Raw genomic sequence first — 12,372 nt, 5'->3', positions numbered from 1 at the left:
AAAATTGGCCAAAACGTCACAAAAGCTGACGAGAGGCTACTTGACTCTTGGTTAGGGTCAACTGATTTACATATGCATTGTATCCATGAGAGCTAAGGAAACACTTTCAAATTGTTTAGTTTTCGGGAAAAAGTCTTCTGAGTCTTGTTCTTTTTTTTTCTTCTTCTTTTTCTTTTGTTATCGTTCGGCGACCCGGCGAACTGAGGTGCAGTGGATACCCAGCACGGGGTAACAACAAGTTATACCCGTTATACACAGTCAGCGCGGAGGCACCATGCGCTGACTTACAAACGGAAGAGCGCTGGCCCGCGGAGGAATTTCTGTTAGACCCTCGTTTCTGATAAAACTGGCGGCGCCCTGTCACTGTGCTACTACCAATTCTGTGGCCGATTCTGCAACCAATAATTCCTACTATACGTTGGTATAAAAGCAGTGGCACCGTGCGTATCCACGCTCATCCATCGAGTACCCTCCGTCGGAAGCCCTACAACATCAATCGGTGACTGTGTAACCATGAATACGAGCATCACTGCCAAAGTTTCAGGCATGGTTATCGCTTGCAGCGCGCGAGTAACATAAGCCTTGCAATTCCACGCACCGCTACACCACGCGGCGTGCTCCCCGCATCGAGTTGCGCTACAAGACACACATGCCTACTCTGAACACACCCCACTCCTTACTACTGCTTCCGGCAAAACATCGCGAGTCAGCTACAGAGAATAGAGCAGCGTGCGTAGGGCGAACGTACCAGTCGGCTCGAAATCTCGGTTATCTCCATAGCGTCGACGCTGGCGGAAATCACATATGGACCACAGCCGACGATCTCTCCGTCCTCACGGTGACGTCACAAAGTGCGGAGCCTCCTGCCGCTACTTAGTCGTGGGTCACTCAGTCCTCACCACACAGGCACGTACTTGTGAGGGCCTCGGATGCGTCAGTGATGTCAAGCACCGAATAACAACGAATCTACACTACCACACGTCGTTTCGATTGACGCGGTCACTCGTGGCCGGTTCGTAAAATCAGTGGATGCACGTTGGAACGGTCGCGCGGTCGCATGCGTCGCGCGCAGGTGACTCACACGGCGATGCGGAGCTGCTCCCGGTCCTCTCTTGCCACCCCTGGCAACGAGGCGCCGTTCTTGTTTCGAGAGCTTTCTCTTCTCGGTGAGCTGGCGCGTGGGATCCGGAGCAAGGTTGGAAGATGCCGCCGTGTCTCCGCTGGGCGCGCGCGGAGGCAGCTTGCCGAGGGGCCACCCTGACCTCGTGGTTCCTTCGTCATGGCACGCGGGCGAGTTGCGAATACAAACGGCGCTGTCACTTGAAAGGCAGAGAGGGGAACTATACATCAGTCGTCTTCGAAGGAGGAAGAACGCTTAGCCGCGCTTTTTAAGGAAGCCGCGAGAGAAAAAAAGGGAAAGATGAAACGTCAATCTGAGTTCAGATAGTCTGAGAATGCCGGAAAATGAAAGTCTTAAAGAGTTTTTTTTTTTTTTTTAAGACAAGAGCTACATTCCACATTGTTTGAAAAACCAGCGTTGTTTTTCTCCGGCACAGAAAATGGTCGCCGCAGTAAAGAGTAAATAAAGAAATCCCGGAACACCTTCACTAACAGGAAACATGGCGAGGGGCGAAGCATGCAGTGTATAAGTGTATTCTTGGCGCCTTGGCGTTCCTGCCCACGGAGATGAAGCCGTCTTGGGGTAGAGGTATACAGCTTTGCTGTGAAAGTCTCGTGTCTTTGGAGCACGAAGCGTTCTTGTGTGAGGGGTTGGAAAACAAGTGTTCCGGTGTTTTAGTACTGTCGCGAAGCCGAGGTCTCTTGATGTTGTTCGTTCGTTTTTTTTGCGTTCTGTGCCCGCAGCAAGGGCTCTTCCTCCAAAGTGTTGTGTGTAAAAGCGCTTCGGACGCGGCTGGGCCTGGCCCTTTTTTCTGAGAAACGGCTCCGGCGCGTGTGTTGGCCCGTCGGCCGACCCGGGAGACGCGGCTATCGAGGGGGAGCCATCGTCTCGGCTTCTGTTACCGCGGCCGCGGCGTTCCATGCCCCCCCCCCCGTGGCGTGTGCGCTGGTCGCGTTCGGGCTCCGTGTCTTCAGTGTTCTTCCGACGACCTTCCCTTTTTCCCTGTTTACTTTAGTGCGTTTTTTCTAAACTACTTTCTTTACACGCGTGGTTCTCCGAGTGCGCGTTTTCGAGTCGAAACCTTGTGTCTGTGTTTTTGGTCCTTTTCACTTTGGCGGGGACATGTCTGATTGGAGCTAAGAAGCGTCTTCCTGATTGGCTGCGGGTGTGCCTTAGCCTTTTTCCACGCAGTCCGCACACGCTGGGATGCGCTTTTTCCCCCAATTCGTCCCCCACCGGACAGCTTGAAGCAAATATAACGCGGCCCCTCTGGCTATTGAGGGCGAGAGCGAGCGAGAGGGCGGCCTGCACCAGCTCACGTCAGAAACTCTGCCGCCCGTCGTCGTGCCCTCCCGCCGGGAGCCCTTCGCCCGCCAGCTATGTCCCGCTAAGTACCCTTAATCTTTTGACTGTCTTTTTCATCTATGTAATAAGTGTAATTGTTTCAAGTTTGTATGTGCTAAATGTCACCAATGTCATCAGTAAAGTAAACAAGTTAACCTTTAAAACCTCTTCAACGTTTCGACTTCTTCACTGCAATCTTCATGCTACAGTAGCGGCAGTATGTAACCAAAATACTCCGTTACAGTACCAAGACTACATGAGACGAGATATGACGCCGACGACGACAGGAGATGCCGACAGCCAGACCCCCTTAACGGTTTCGCCCCTAAAAAACACTTGATTTCGTATGTGAATTGAACCAAGGTCTCCAGCGCAGAAGCCGAGTGCGTTACCGCCGCTCTAATGTAGCTTTCTTTATTTCCTGATTGGGCAGGAACGCGCGGCGAATGGCGGAACAAGAGTTAACCTACAGTGCGTGCCGCGTGAGACGTGAACGTGACGGAACGTGAGTAGAACAGGCCTCAGAGAACACGGATTCTGGAAAAGCTGTGGCATGAAGTGTCGCCAGCCTGCCTGACGAAGTGTTTCGCACCGAAAAGGCGAGAAAAAAAAAGCGAAGAAGGAGAGGCAAACACGATGTAACCATGAGCAAGCCATTGCCACATAAAGCAATGGTGCTTTCGCCTTCGAAGCACGTAAGCATGCTCGAGTGACCCGAAGAGTTTTTCTAACGCCATAACAGTTGTTGCAGTAGAATTCCATGAAGTTTTCATACTTGTAATGTATCCCGACAAGACTGAGTGGTTTGTGGCGCCATCTATGCGGTGAGGCGCTAATGAACCCGTTGCAAGCCGAGCATAACAATAAAAAAAATAAGTTAAATGGAACAAAGCTGGCTCGACTCGTCAGTGGTGGGAGTCGAACAGGGATGTAAGGTTCGTCGCTCAAGAAAAGTAAGGAAAGAATAAAGCGAAGGGGCGGTCACATGTTACTGGAGAGGACGGTGCACAGGTGGCGATGAAGGAACAGAGGCAGGTAACGAATAGTAAGGGGTACGTTGCGTACGAAGAGGGCAGCATGCTTAATTTCGCAATAATAAATTAGCATCTAGATGAGTGGCTGTACAAGTGTCTGAAACTCTAGAAATGCCATCGAACTTCGCCCATGCTATGCAGTGAAGCACGAAGGAATAGCCACCGAATATTTGAATAGTTGATCCCAGCCATTTTATCGAACAAAATTTTACTTGCTATGACGCAATTGCACGAAAAGATAACGTGCACGAAGGTATGTGCACCTAAGGAGGATCACAATGAGAGAGAGAGAGAGAGAGAGAGAGAGAGAGAGAGAGAGAGAGAGAGAGAGAGAGAGAGAGAGAGAGAGAGAGAGAGAGAGAGAGAGAGAGAGAGAGAGAGAGAGAAAGAGAGAGAGGGGGGGGGGGTCATGCGAGGGAGAGAGCGTACTCAGACTGCCACCACGCATGTTTTCAAGCATGATGCCGTGAAATAAGCTGAGCTGACCCAAGAGCCATTCAGTGCAGCGCGCCCCATACTAACGTATTCGGTATGCACATTTGGCGCGCAATTACAGTTAAAATAATAATTGCCTGCCTCCAGTATTGATATGAACATCACATGGCACCGCAAACATCGGTGCGGAGTGCATAACTAAGGGACAAGTTCACCCGCTGACGTGACGAATAGATGTCTCTCACAACAATTGCCTTAATTGTCACTGTGTTAGATTAATTAGTGATCACAACAACGCTTACGAACACACAATCGTACGCAAACAATCGTGACTGAAAGAAATTTCCGCAATCGATCTCGCTCATCGAATTCTCAGCTTCGTTATGAATTGACCACGCGCTTTCAGTTTCACATGACCTGAATTTATTTATTTTTGAAACTTTTTTTTGCAAGATGAATTATATGCCAATAAAATAGAATTCACTGCAACAAAGTATGCCAAGTTGTTGAGTAAGTGAAACCTTTATCCGGTTCCATCAACAGGGCGCTCTTTTTTTTATGAGCGAAGCCCCTTAGGCGCTTGGGCTGGCGGCGTCTCATGTCGTCGTCGTAAGCGTCGCCTCGTCACGGTACCAAAACACCGGGAAACTCGTTTACGCCTCGCGCTAGAACGTAACGCGTGCTAAAAAACACCGGTACACTTGTTTACGCCTCGCGCGAGCTTCGTGCTTCAAAGACACGAGACTTTTACAGCAAAGCTGTGTACCTCTCCCCCCCAGCGGTTTCATATCCGTTGGCAAAAACGCCAAGGCGCCAAGAATACGCTTATACACTGCATGCTTCGCCCCTCCCCAGGTTTCACGTTAGCGGAGATGGCCCTAAGTTTTTTATGCTTTTGTTTTGCCTTTCCGTTTGCTTTTCTCTCTCTTCTTGCTTCGCCTTTCACCATCCTTATTACCACGTTATAACCTCCTCTCTCATATCACCTTTCAGCCAATCAGCAGCGACTCTTCCTGCTCCCGATCTGCTCAGCTCCTCTTTACGCTTCAACAGGGGCGCTTGACATCTTGTCGCCCCAAAATTTCAGACGCCTTGGCTAACGGCGTTTCACGTTCAAAACGCAAGCATGACTCAGAGAGTGTCCGACGGGGAGCGCTCGATTGACACCTCACCGTTCATTGAAGAATCGCCGATGACTGTGCACGCTGCTCTGCTGACGACGGCGGAGGAGGAAGGAAGGAGACAAGTGGCGCCAGTAAACAACTGCCGAACACTCGAACAGTTCACATTGTAGCCAACATGACCTCGCCGCCGGTCGCACCGCTGCTATTTTCAGCACCAAGGAAGACTTCTCGTTCCTTTGCCTTCAAAACGCGCGGGCGCTCGTCTTTACGGGCGTCTCGAGGCAGCTAAACGCCGCAATTTGGGGCGCCTTTTTGTGTATGCGGTGTGCGGATAAATACTTTGCGAATGCCAGGGACGTTTTCTTGCCGACCGTGTAGACAATAACATGCCGACATATGCATTTATTCTTTTGTTTTACCACCCAAGCCACGCTTCCCTTTCATATATGCTGCGCCCCTTTTCGCCTTGCCATTCGAGAACTTTGCTCAGTTCCAGTGCTTCACAATTCTGCACTAACTCATTTTCTGATTTTCCGTCACCGTAATCCCCTGCCGCCGTCCTATGTGGTTAATACCGCATCCACCTACAGTTTGCATAAGCGAAAACCCACATTTGGCATCCTCCTGTTACTTACAGCATACCTGTCGTCTTGGTCATGTCGGCTCGGTGTCTGTCTTTTGTAGTGCTTCCCGGACCCACCCTCTGTATACCTGTGGTTCGGTTATACTGTTGTTACATAGCCATGATTGCCTGCCCTCCTATTGACGTCATGTGAATAACACCTACACGTCGCGACGCTGCAGTCGATACGCGCAGACCATGGTTCCCATTTGTCGACTGTGTTGGTTCCGCGTCAACTCATTTCAGATCGTAAATCAGCGGGTATGAAGCGCTTACACCACAGGGATGGCTTCGTGGGGATACGTGATCACTGATAAGCTGCCTCTTCGTAAGCACAAAGTCACGGGTTCGATTGTGACTGCGGCGCCCTATAGTGTCTGGAGTCGGAGAAATGCAGAACTTCTCGTGTACAGGGCGCATAAAAAAGGCCAGATTTCGCATATGTGAAAACTGTAATGACAAGCAGTTTAGCCACCGAACACAGTGCAGCAATTTTAGGTCAGTCGCAAAGTGGTTCGCATCTTTCTGTCACTGTGGAGAAAACTGTGATCGTAATTGAGCGGTTCCTTTTGGTTTTTGCTTTTGCTTTTTGAAAAACTCACGCCGAAGCGCTAGAATTTCAACAGCAGGGCGAATATCGGCGGTATCGTCGCCTGTGTGTGGTATCGCTCTCTACAGACACATGAAACGCTTAGTCATAGCTTTTTACACGTTTTGTATGTAGGCGAAAAGCAAGACAAATTCGAGTGAAGCTCCAAATTAAAAAAAAAAAGAAGCATTACAGCGTAAACCGCTGGTCTATTTTTGTGTTGAAAGAGTACTGACGGTGGAATAAGCTACACAAGCTGTATAGAACCTTGATCGTCTACTGGAGCACCATTCCTTGAACTTGCGTTTCACCAATCAGCCATCACGCCACCGTAAGATGTATAAAACATTGTGATCCCTCACTTCAAGCGAAAGGCGTTGTTTACATAGACAAAAATAAGGTCTTGAATTGTCTCTCAAAGGATTTGAGGTTTGCGCGCAAGGCTTCTCCCCACGCCGGTAGCGAGATCCCACTAAAAGCGGGATAAAAAGCCAGCGGAAGCCTACGCTCCCTGAGCGCGCTACGTAGCCATTGAAGAGCTGCGTAGCAGTATAAGACGCAGAGGCCTGCCAACTTTATTTTTATTTATTACTCTCCGTCCGTGTTTGTTTCTATCTCCCAGAAAACAAAACACACGACATTGCACCACTCACGCTCGCTATTCCTAACCCTCCTGTTTTTTTTTTATTTGATCATGCTTCCTCGCGAAAGATTTATCCCGTCACCTCGCTTCTTCACTCGGCGGAGAGGCAGGCGTCAAATGTGTGAGGGGAAAGGGAGGACTGCCCTTGGATCCCGATAGAGCCACGCCAAACGAGGGCCAGTGAAGCCAAGTTCACACGACATGGGCGTTGAGACAAAGCGGCGCGATTGAGACGTCCACCAAACATCCCACCTCCTCCACCCTCGCATCGCCGGGGCACCTGTCGGCCTGTCTCCGCTGGGTGATACGCGCTCCTCATGATGGGGACACTTCTATTCCGGACCCCGGGAGCGAGCGCCCCGCCCGCGCTGATACGGACAGCGGTGGAGAGGTGTTAAAACCGCGTGCCAGCTAGGATGCTGAACAGTAGGGGGACGAGAGGTTTATAATATCCTCCCTGATACCCAGAGAGCCCTGGCCTTGGGTGTACTGGAGCGACACTTTCGGAGCAAGGTCCTTCCTGTTTTATTCGTTCACATTTCCGGGGAACAGTAGGCACAGCTGCGACTCTAATATAGGAGCCAGTCAGCGATATGAATCCGGGGATTGAGGTACATTTTGGACAAAGTAAACTAAAGAGATGTTTCTTTTTGTTTTAGAATATGAAGGTACATTAGACAAGCTAGTTAACTCCTTTCCATTCTTTAACCTTAAGAGTGACGCTAACATAGACTACCTTTTCCCCCTCGTCTTATCTGACGGGAAACCTGAGTTCCCAAGTTTGCTGTCTGCTATGCGTAGCTCAATGCCCTCTTGAGGCCACGTCTCCTCGGTAGACCGTGTTGCCCTGGCCCTCTAATCTTCGTCAACACTTTGCTTTAATGTGGCTTTCGACAGTATACATTACGATTAACTATTCCAGCGGGAGACAATTGCGTTGCATTGGAAAGCTTGCGTCGTTTCAATGCTGGTGTAACAACGGTTCTCAAGAAAGGTCGGAAGGAGACTGGATGAGGCCCTCATCATTTTTTACAACGTACAGTTTCTTGAGCTATTTTATGTGCATGCAGACATAAGCACGTGCTGATACCCCCAAAATGCCTCGGCACACCAACAAAACTTTACCTAGTATATTATCTCTATGCACAAAACAAAGGTACTCACGCCAGCACATGAGGGCGGTCGTATACGGGCCTTCCTATTCGACGAGGCGACTGATTTCCGCATCCTGATAACCTGGCGTTGAGCCCCTGGCAACAGCGGTTGCGCTAACGAGAGCCGTGCCTTACTTTTGACAACACGAAACGGCGACGAGGGGGCTTGTGTAGCCAGTGGTGTACCGTACTTTTCCTCACTTAGACTCACGGTGCGACAGGAGCGGTCGGCCGGGAAGCGTCACGGGGCAAGTGACGCAATGTGCTGACGCGGACTCAACTCCGCCGTGTGACAAACGGCTTCCGGGTACAGGCTCAGAGCTTAACACCGTTTGAACATGACATGTCCTCTCTTCGTTCTACCCTTTTTTTTGCGCTGTCATGAAAACCAAAGTGCGCCCATCACTCGTCTTCGCAAAAAGAGAATAACCTTTGGAAGAAAAACAAAAATACTTGGTACAACAGGTACACCAAAGGGCAACTGGTTCCTGCACAATGGCCCTTCAAAATGTTGCTCTTTTGTTCAGCTTCACTGAATGCTTATACCTCAACACCGGCTTGTGGACTGCACCTGCGTCGGTTTGCATGACGTGCAGGCACAGCCTACATGTATGTGAGCGATAATTTGGCTGCCAACAAACTGACAACGGCGAACATGCGGATTTTGGTGCGCACAAATTGTTCACAGCACCATCTCTCCACTGTAGCGATGTTTGAAGCGTGATTACGATTTCACGAAAAATAGGCTAGGCTATATATCGTGCGTGCACTTCGTGTGGCTTCTCAAAGTCATTGTCGTTACCCCGAATGAAGGCTGACAATGCACAAAGCGCCATTGGTAACTTTTAGCTGCACGGCCTGGCTACAACGCACCACATTTACAGTTTATAGAGATGTGGAGCGCCAGACTGAAACTGGGAACAATTATAGGCTGCATGTACTGACAACGATACCTCCCCTTGTTGGCGGTTCCGATTAGGAGCCGTATGGCTCTTTAGCCTTACGTTCCTTCCCGAAATTAGTGCTGTTCGAGCGTTATATACGCTAGTGCCCTCTACGAAACTTCAAAGGCATCTCTTTCACAACCCCACTGCGCATGCGCAATCCCCTAGCGGCCAAGTCCCTAAGCAGTCCAGTAGGGGCAGCAGACGACATTCCCCACAGCTCCCGCACAAGCGGGAAGGGGTCGTGGTTGTATTTACATCGTTTGATTTTTTGTGTGCGCTCGTTGTGCGCGGAACAATGCCCACAACTTGTGCTGCGTTCCGCTGTAACTCGGAGTGCCGAAAAGGGAACGGTGCCGGCTTCTATCGCTTCCCGTCGGCCGCACGCGATCGGCTACGCCGGCTTGCGTCGCTCGCGTCGGCTCGGGTGATGGGAACTGTAAACTTAGCATCCTGGCGGATATTTGATCGCTGCTATCTGTGCAACTGCGAATGACAATCCGCAACACAACTTTTCACTACACTATCATTCCCTTTCTCGCATGTGGTACTCTATTTAAGTTATAACTGCCGTTTGAGCGATCGGTGACCGAGACATCTGCGTAGCCTGTTTCGATGCTTCCGCGCAGGTATCGCCATCTCTCGGCTGCTCGGCGCACCGCGCGCCGCGGCGAGCGGTCAGCGTAGGCTTGCATCGCGGCAGATATATCTGATCGCCGCTTTTAAAATAAGCCCTGACAACAATCCCTAGCACAATTTTTCACCACACTAACACCTACTTTCTCGCATGCGGAACTTTTTAGCGATCAGATTGATTCAGAAGAGCAGCGACAAGCGCGGTTGCTACCGTGGTCTGCGCCGGTTCGAGCCGCTGAGTGTGCCGAGCTGGCAGGCGCGGCTGGCGTGTGCGCGGACTGTTTCCGAAGGCAGAAAACGCTTCACGATTGCTTGCTTTATCCATTTCTTGCGAACAAACGCGCAGAATCTACAAATTCAGCTCAGCGATCGTCGTAGTTGACCATGGTGCAAAAACTGTGGGCGGAGCGACGCCGACGACGCATCTCATGCGCGCATCGGGCCGTCTCAAATTCACGCGTACGACTAGTGGCGACAGTCGCAACGATCAGTCGCATGCGAATCGCGTGTACCAATCGTACATGTGTCCAGCGCTTAAAGGCATTTTGCGAACTGCCGGCCTTTGTTGAACTGGCGATCGCACTTCATGCCAGACGACTCCAAGTACTGCTCGAGCTGCCACTCGGACGGCACACGGATCTGTCCGAGATTTCTCTGCCAGCCCTCATTCAGTGATAAGAAGCCGCCTGGTATTATGTGATGACCAGGGGCTGTCGTCTTAAGGCGTTAAAACACCAACACAGAAGAAAAACTTCGGCTGCTCCTCGCCGTAATGTGGGATTGCCGTGCATACAACGAGAACGCAGCCGGAGGAAACGTCGGCAAACCCTACGGCTTCAACTTCCGCTAGGCACGCTAGGTGGCAGCACACCGCAATGAAAGAGGCGGATTCCGCATTCTCGCGCTGATGAGGAGGGGTCATTCTACGATTATGTGTCGTGACGCAATACGCAAGCACGAGGAAATTTCTCCTTGAAGATGCACATTAGGTGACAATGCCGGTTAAAGTGCTCCTTATCCTCCACCACCTCCTCCTTTTCCTGCCCCTTCTCTTTCTCGGGCACTCGCGTAGTTGCGTAAAAAAGATTCTTTTTTATAGGGATAAAAAAATCTGCAGAAATTTCGAGAATTGTCTACTAATGCGTAGCATTCGCATGCCGTTTTTTCTGGAGCATGAGTTCTTTACAGCCAAGTATGGCTCTGAGTAGCGAAAGACGCTGGATCGTTTTATTCTTTCTAAGCTTTCTTTTGGTTTCTTTTTTCGCCGATGTCGTAAATATGCTCCATTATAGCGATGAAGCGATCTTTCCTCGCTAATTATACGTGTTTTTTCCCCCCGAAGGTGCAAGGCGTACTGCAGAGTAGGTCCGTTTACGTCATTTTTTATTCGTGCTATGAACGTTCTTTTGGGGACTTTTTTTTTCTTTATTCTTCGGTTTTGGGAGAAGATGTATAAGACGCGTTTTTTTGGTTTTGTCAGATTATTTTTGTGAAAGTTTTATTTTTTTTCTATTTTGCTTGCTTTGTGGTATTTCGAAATTTTTTCCAATGGACTCTCTAGGAGACGTTTACGCCTTTATAACGATCAAAGGTGTTACTTCCGCCAAATCTGCATTTGTGTGGAAATGCAGGGCGTCACCCGGTCCTCGCTGCGAGGGTACGTACTCGGCAAGGAATGCTACTCATTAAGAAACGCAGTCGTATTCTTTGCAATTACTTTTCAACGCTCTGGGGCCTCAGCTGGTGCAGCATCACGGACTCCAAAGGCCCAACCACATGCACGCGTAAAATCGACGTACACGCGCAACGACGTACGCCTGCGGCGACATACGCCGCTGCCTTTACGCCGACCGACGACGCCGGAGAGGGCGAGTAACCAAATATCGCCGCAACGAGCTCGTAAAAATGCGTAAAACAAGCGCAGCGCATTGTGGCTCGACTCTCCCGGACTCAGCTTTGTGGCGACCAATTCAACTAAATTTTAACTCAAAGTAAACAAATAAGTCCTATTTTCACAAAAGAACGTATATTTAATACACAAACACATAAAACAGTTCTTGGGGCATTAAAAACGCAAAGCATTAGCATGCATACTCGGCAGGCACAAAACCGTCCGCCACATTTGGCGTAAACTACCTTGCTCCCATAGTTGCTCGTTGCTTCGCGTGCTTTGTCCGGTTGTTTGCTCTCCGCATTTTACAAATTACTTCGTTCTATCGCATAATTAATAGTGCAGTTAGCTTATTTATTAATTCGCTGACTTGTTATGCGACCTGACCGCCGATAACATCACCGCCAGAGGTCTACGTCAACACCGTGCGCCCGAAAGTTTGCGTCGATGTCTGGCGGGCTCTGACTTGGGCGTTACAAGCGCGTACCAATGCATTTCGCGTACGCCGGAGTACGCCGGTTCCTTACGCGCTTACGCCGGTTTACGTCGTTGCGCGAGTACGTCGGTTTTACGCGTGCATGTGGTTGGGCCTTAAATAGCAGCAGGATACAGTTGAGGTGACCTTGATTTGGTTCGTTGTCTGCGAAGAGTGTTATGATATCCCGCTTCTCATTAACCTGAGATGATGCTCCAGACGCGGGATCACGGGGTGATAACAGTGTGAACGTTAAATAGGCAAATCCATTCCTATTTGACAGCACACGCTGACTCGAATTTCTTGCGTTTGACGGAATTAAAAAAATAACTAATTAAGGAGGTCAGCAATACAGTGGTAT

At 49.9% G+C, this 12,372-nt stretch overlaps 1 protein-coding gene across 8 annotated transcripts in view; it reads right to left on the bottom strand.

Annotated features, from left to right (window-relative positions):
* Window positions 1-12,372, bottom strand: part of Sarm (sterile alpha and armadillo motif) — a 175,375-nt gene that overhangs the window by 72,201 nt on the left and 90,802 nt on the right. Inside the window, exon 1 of one of the 8 annotated variants that reach the window (XM_077677925.1) lies at window positions 8,076-8,153. The exons of 5 other annotated variants lie outside the window; for them this stretch is intronic. In XM_077677925.1, coding sequence (XP_077534051.1) covers window positions 8,076-8,138 — 63 coding nt within the window. In that variant the 5' untranslated portion in view covers window positions 8,139-8,153. Of the gene's footprint in view, window positions 1-748; window positions 999-1,081; window positions 1,379-8,075; window positions 8,154-12,372 lie in introns of those variants that run through there. 2 more of the 8 variants (XM_077677919.1, XM_077677927.1) reach the window with 2 other exon arrangements.

Source organism: Haemaphysalis longicornis, unplaced genomic scaffold (assembly GCF_048455015.1).
Source record: "Haemaphysalis longicornis isolate Haplotype H1 unplaced genomic scaffold, Haemaphysalis longicornis Haplotype H1 scaffold_7, whole genome shotgun sequence".
NCBI classification, from domain to species: domain Eukaryota; kingdom Metazoa; phylum Arthropoda; class Arachnida; order Ixodida; family Ixodidae; genus Haemaphysalis; species Haemaphysalis longicornis.
Note: the sequence above shows the minus strand (reverse complement) of the source record. Positions and strands in the feature narration are given on the sequence as shown.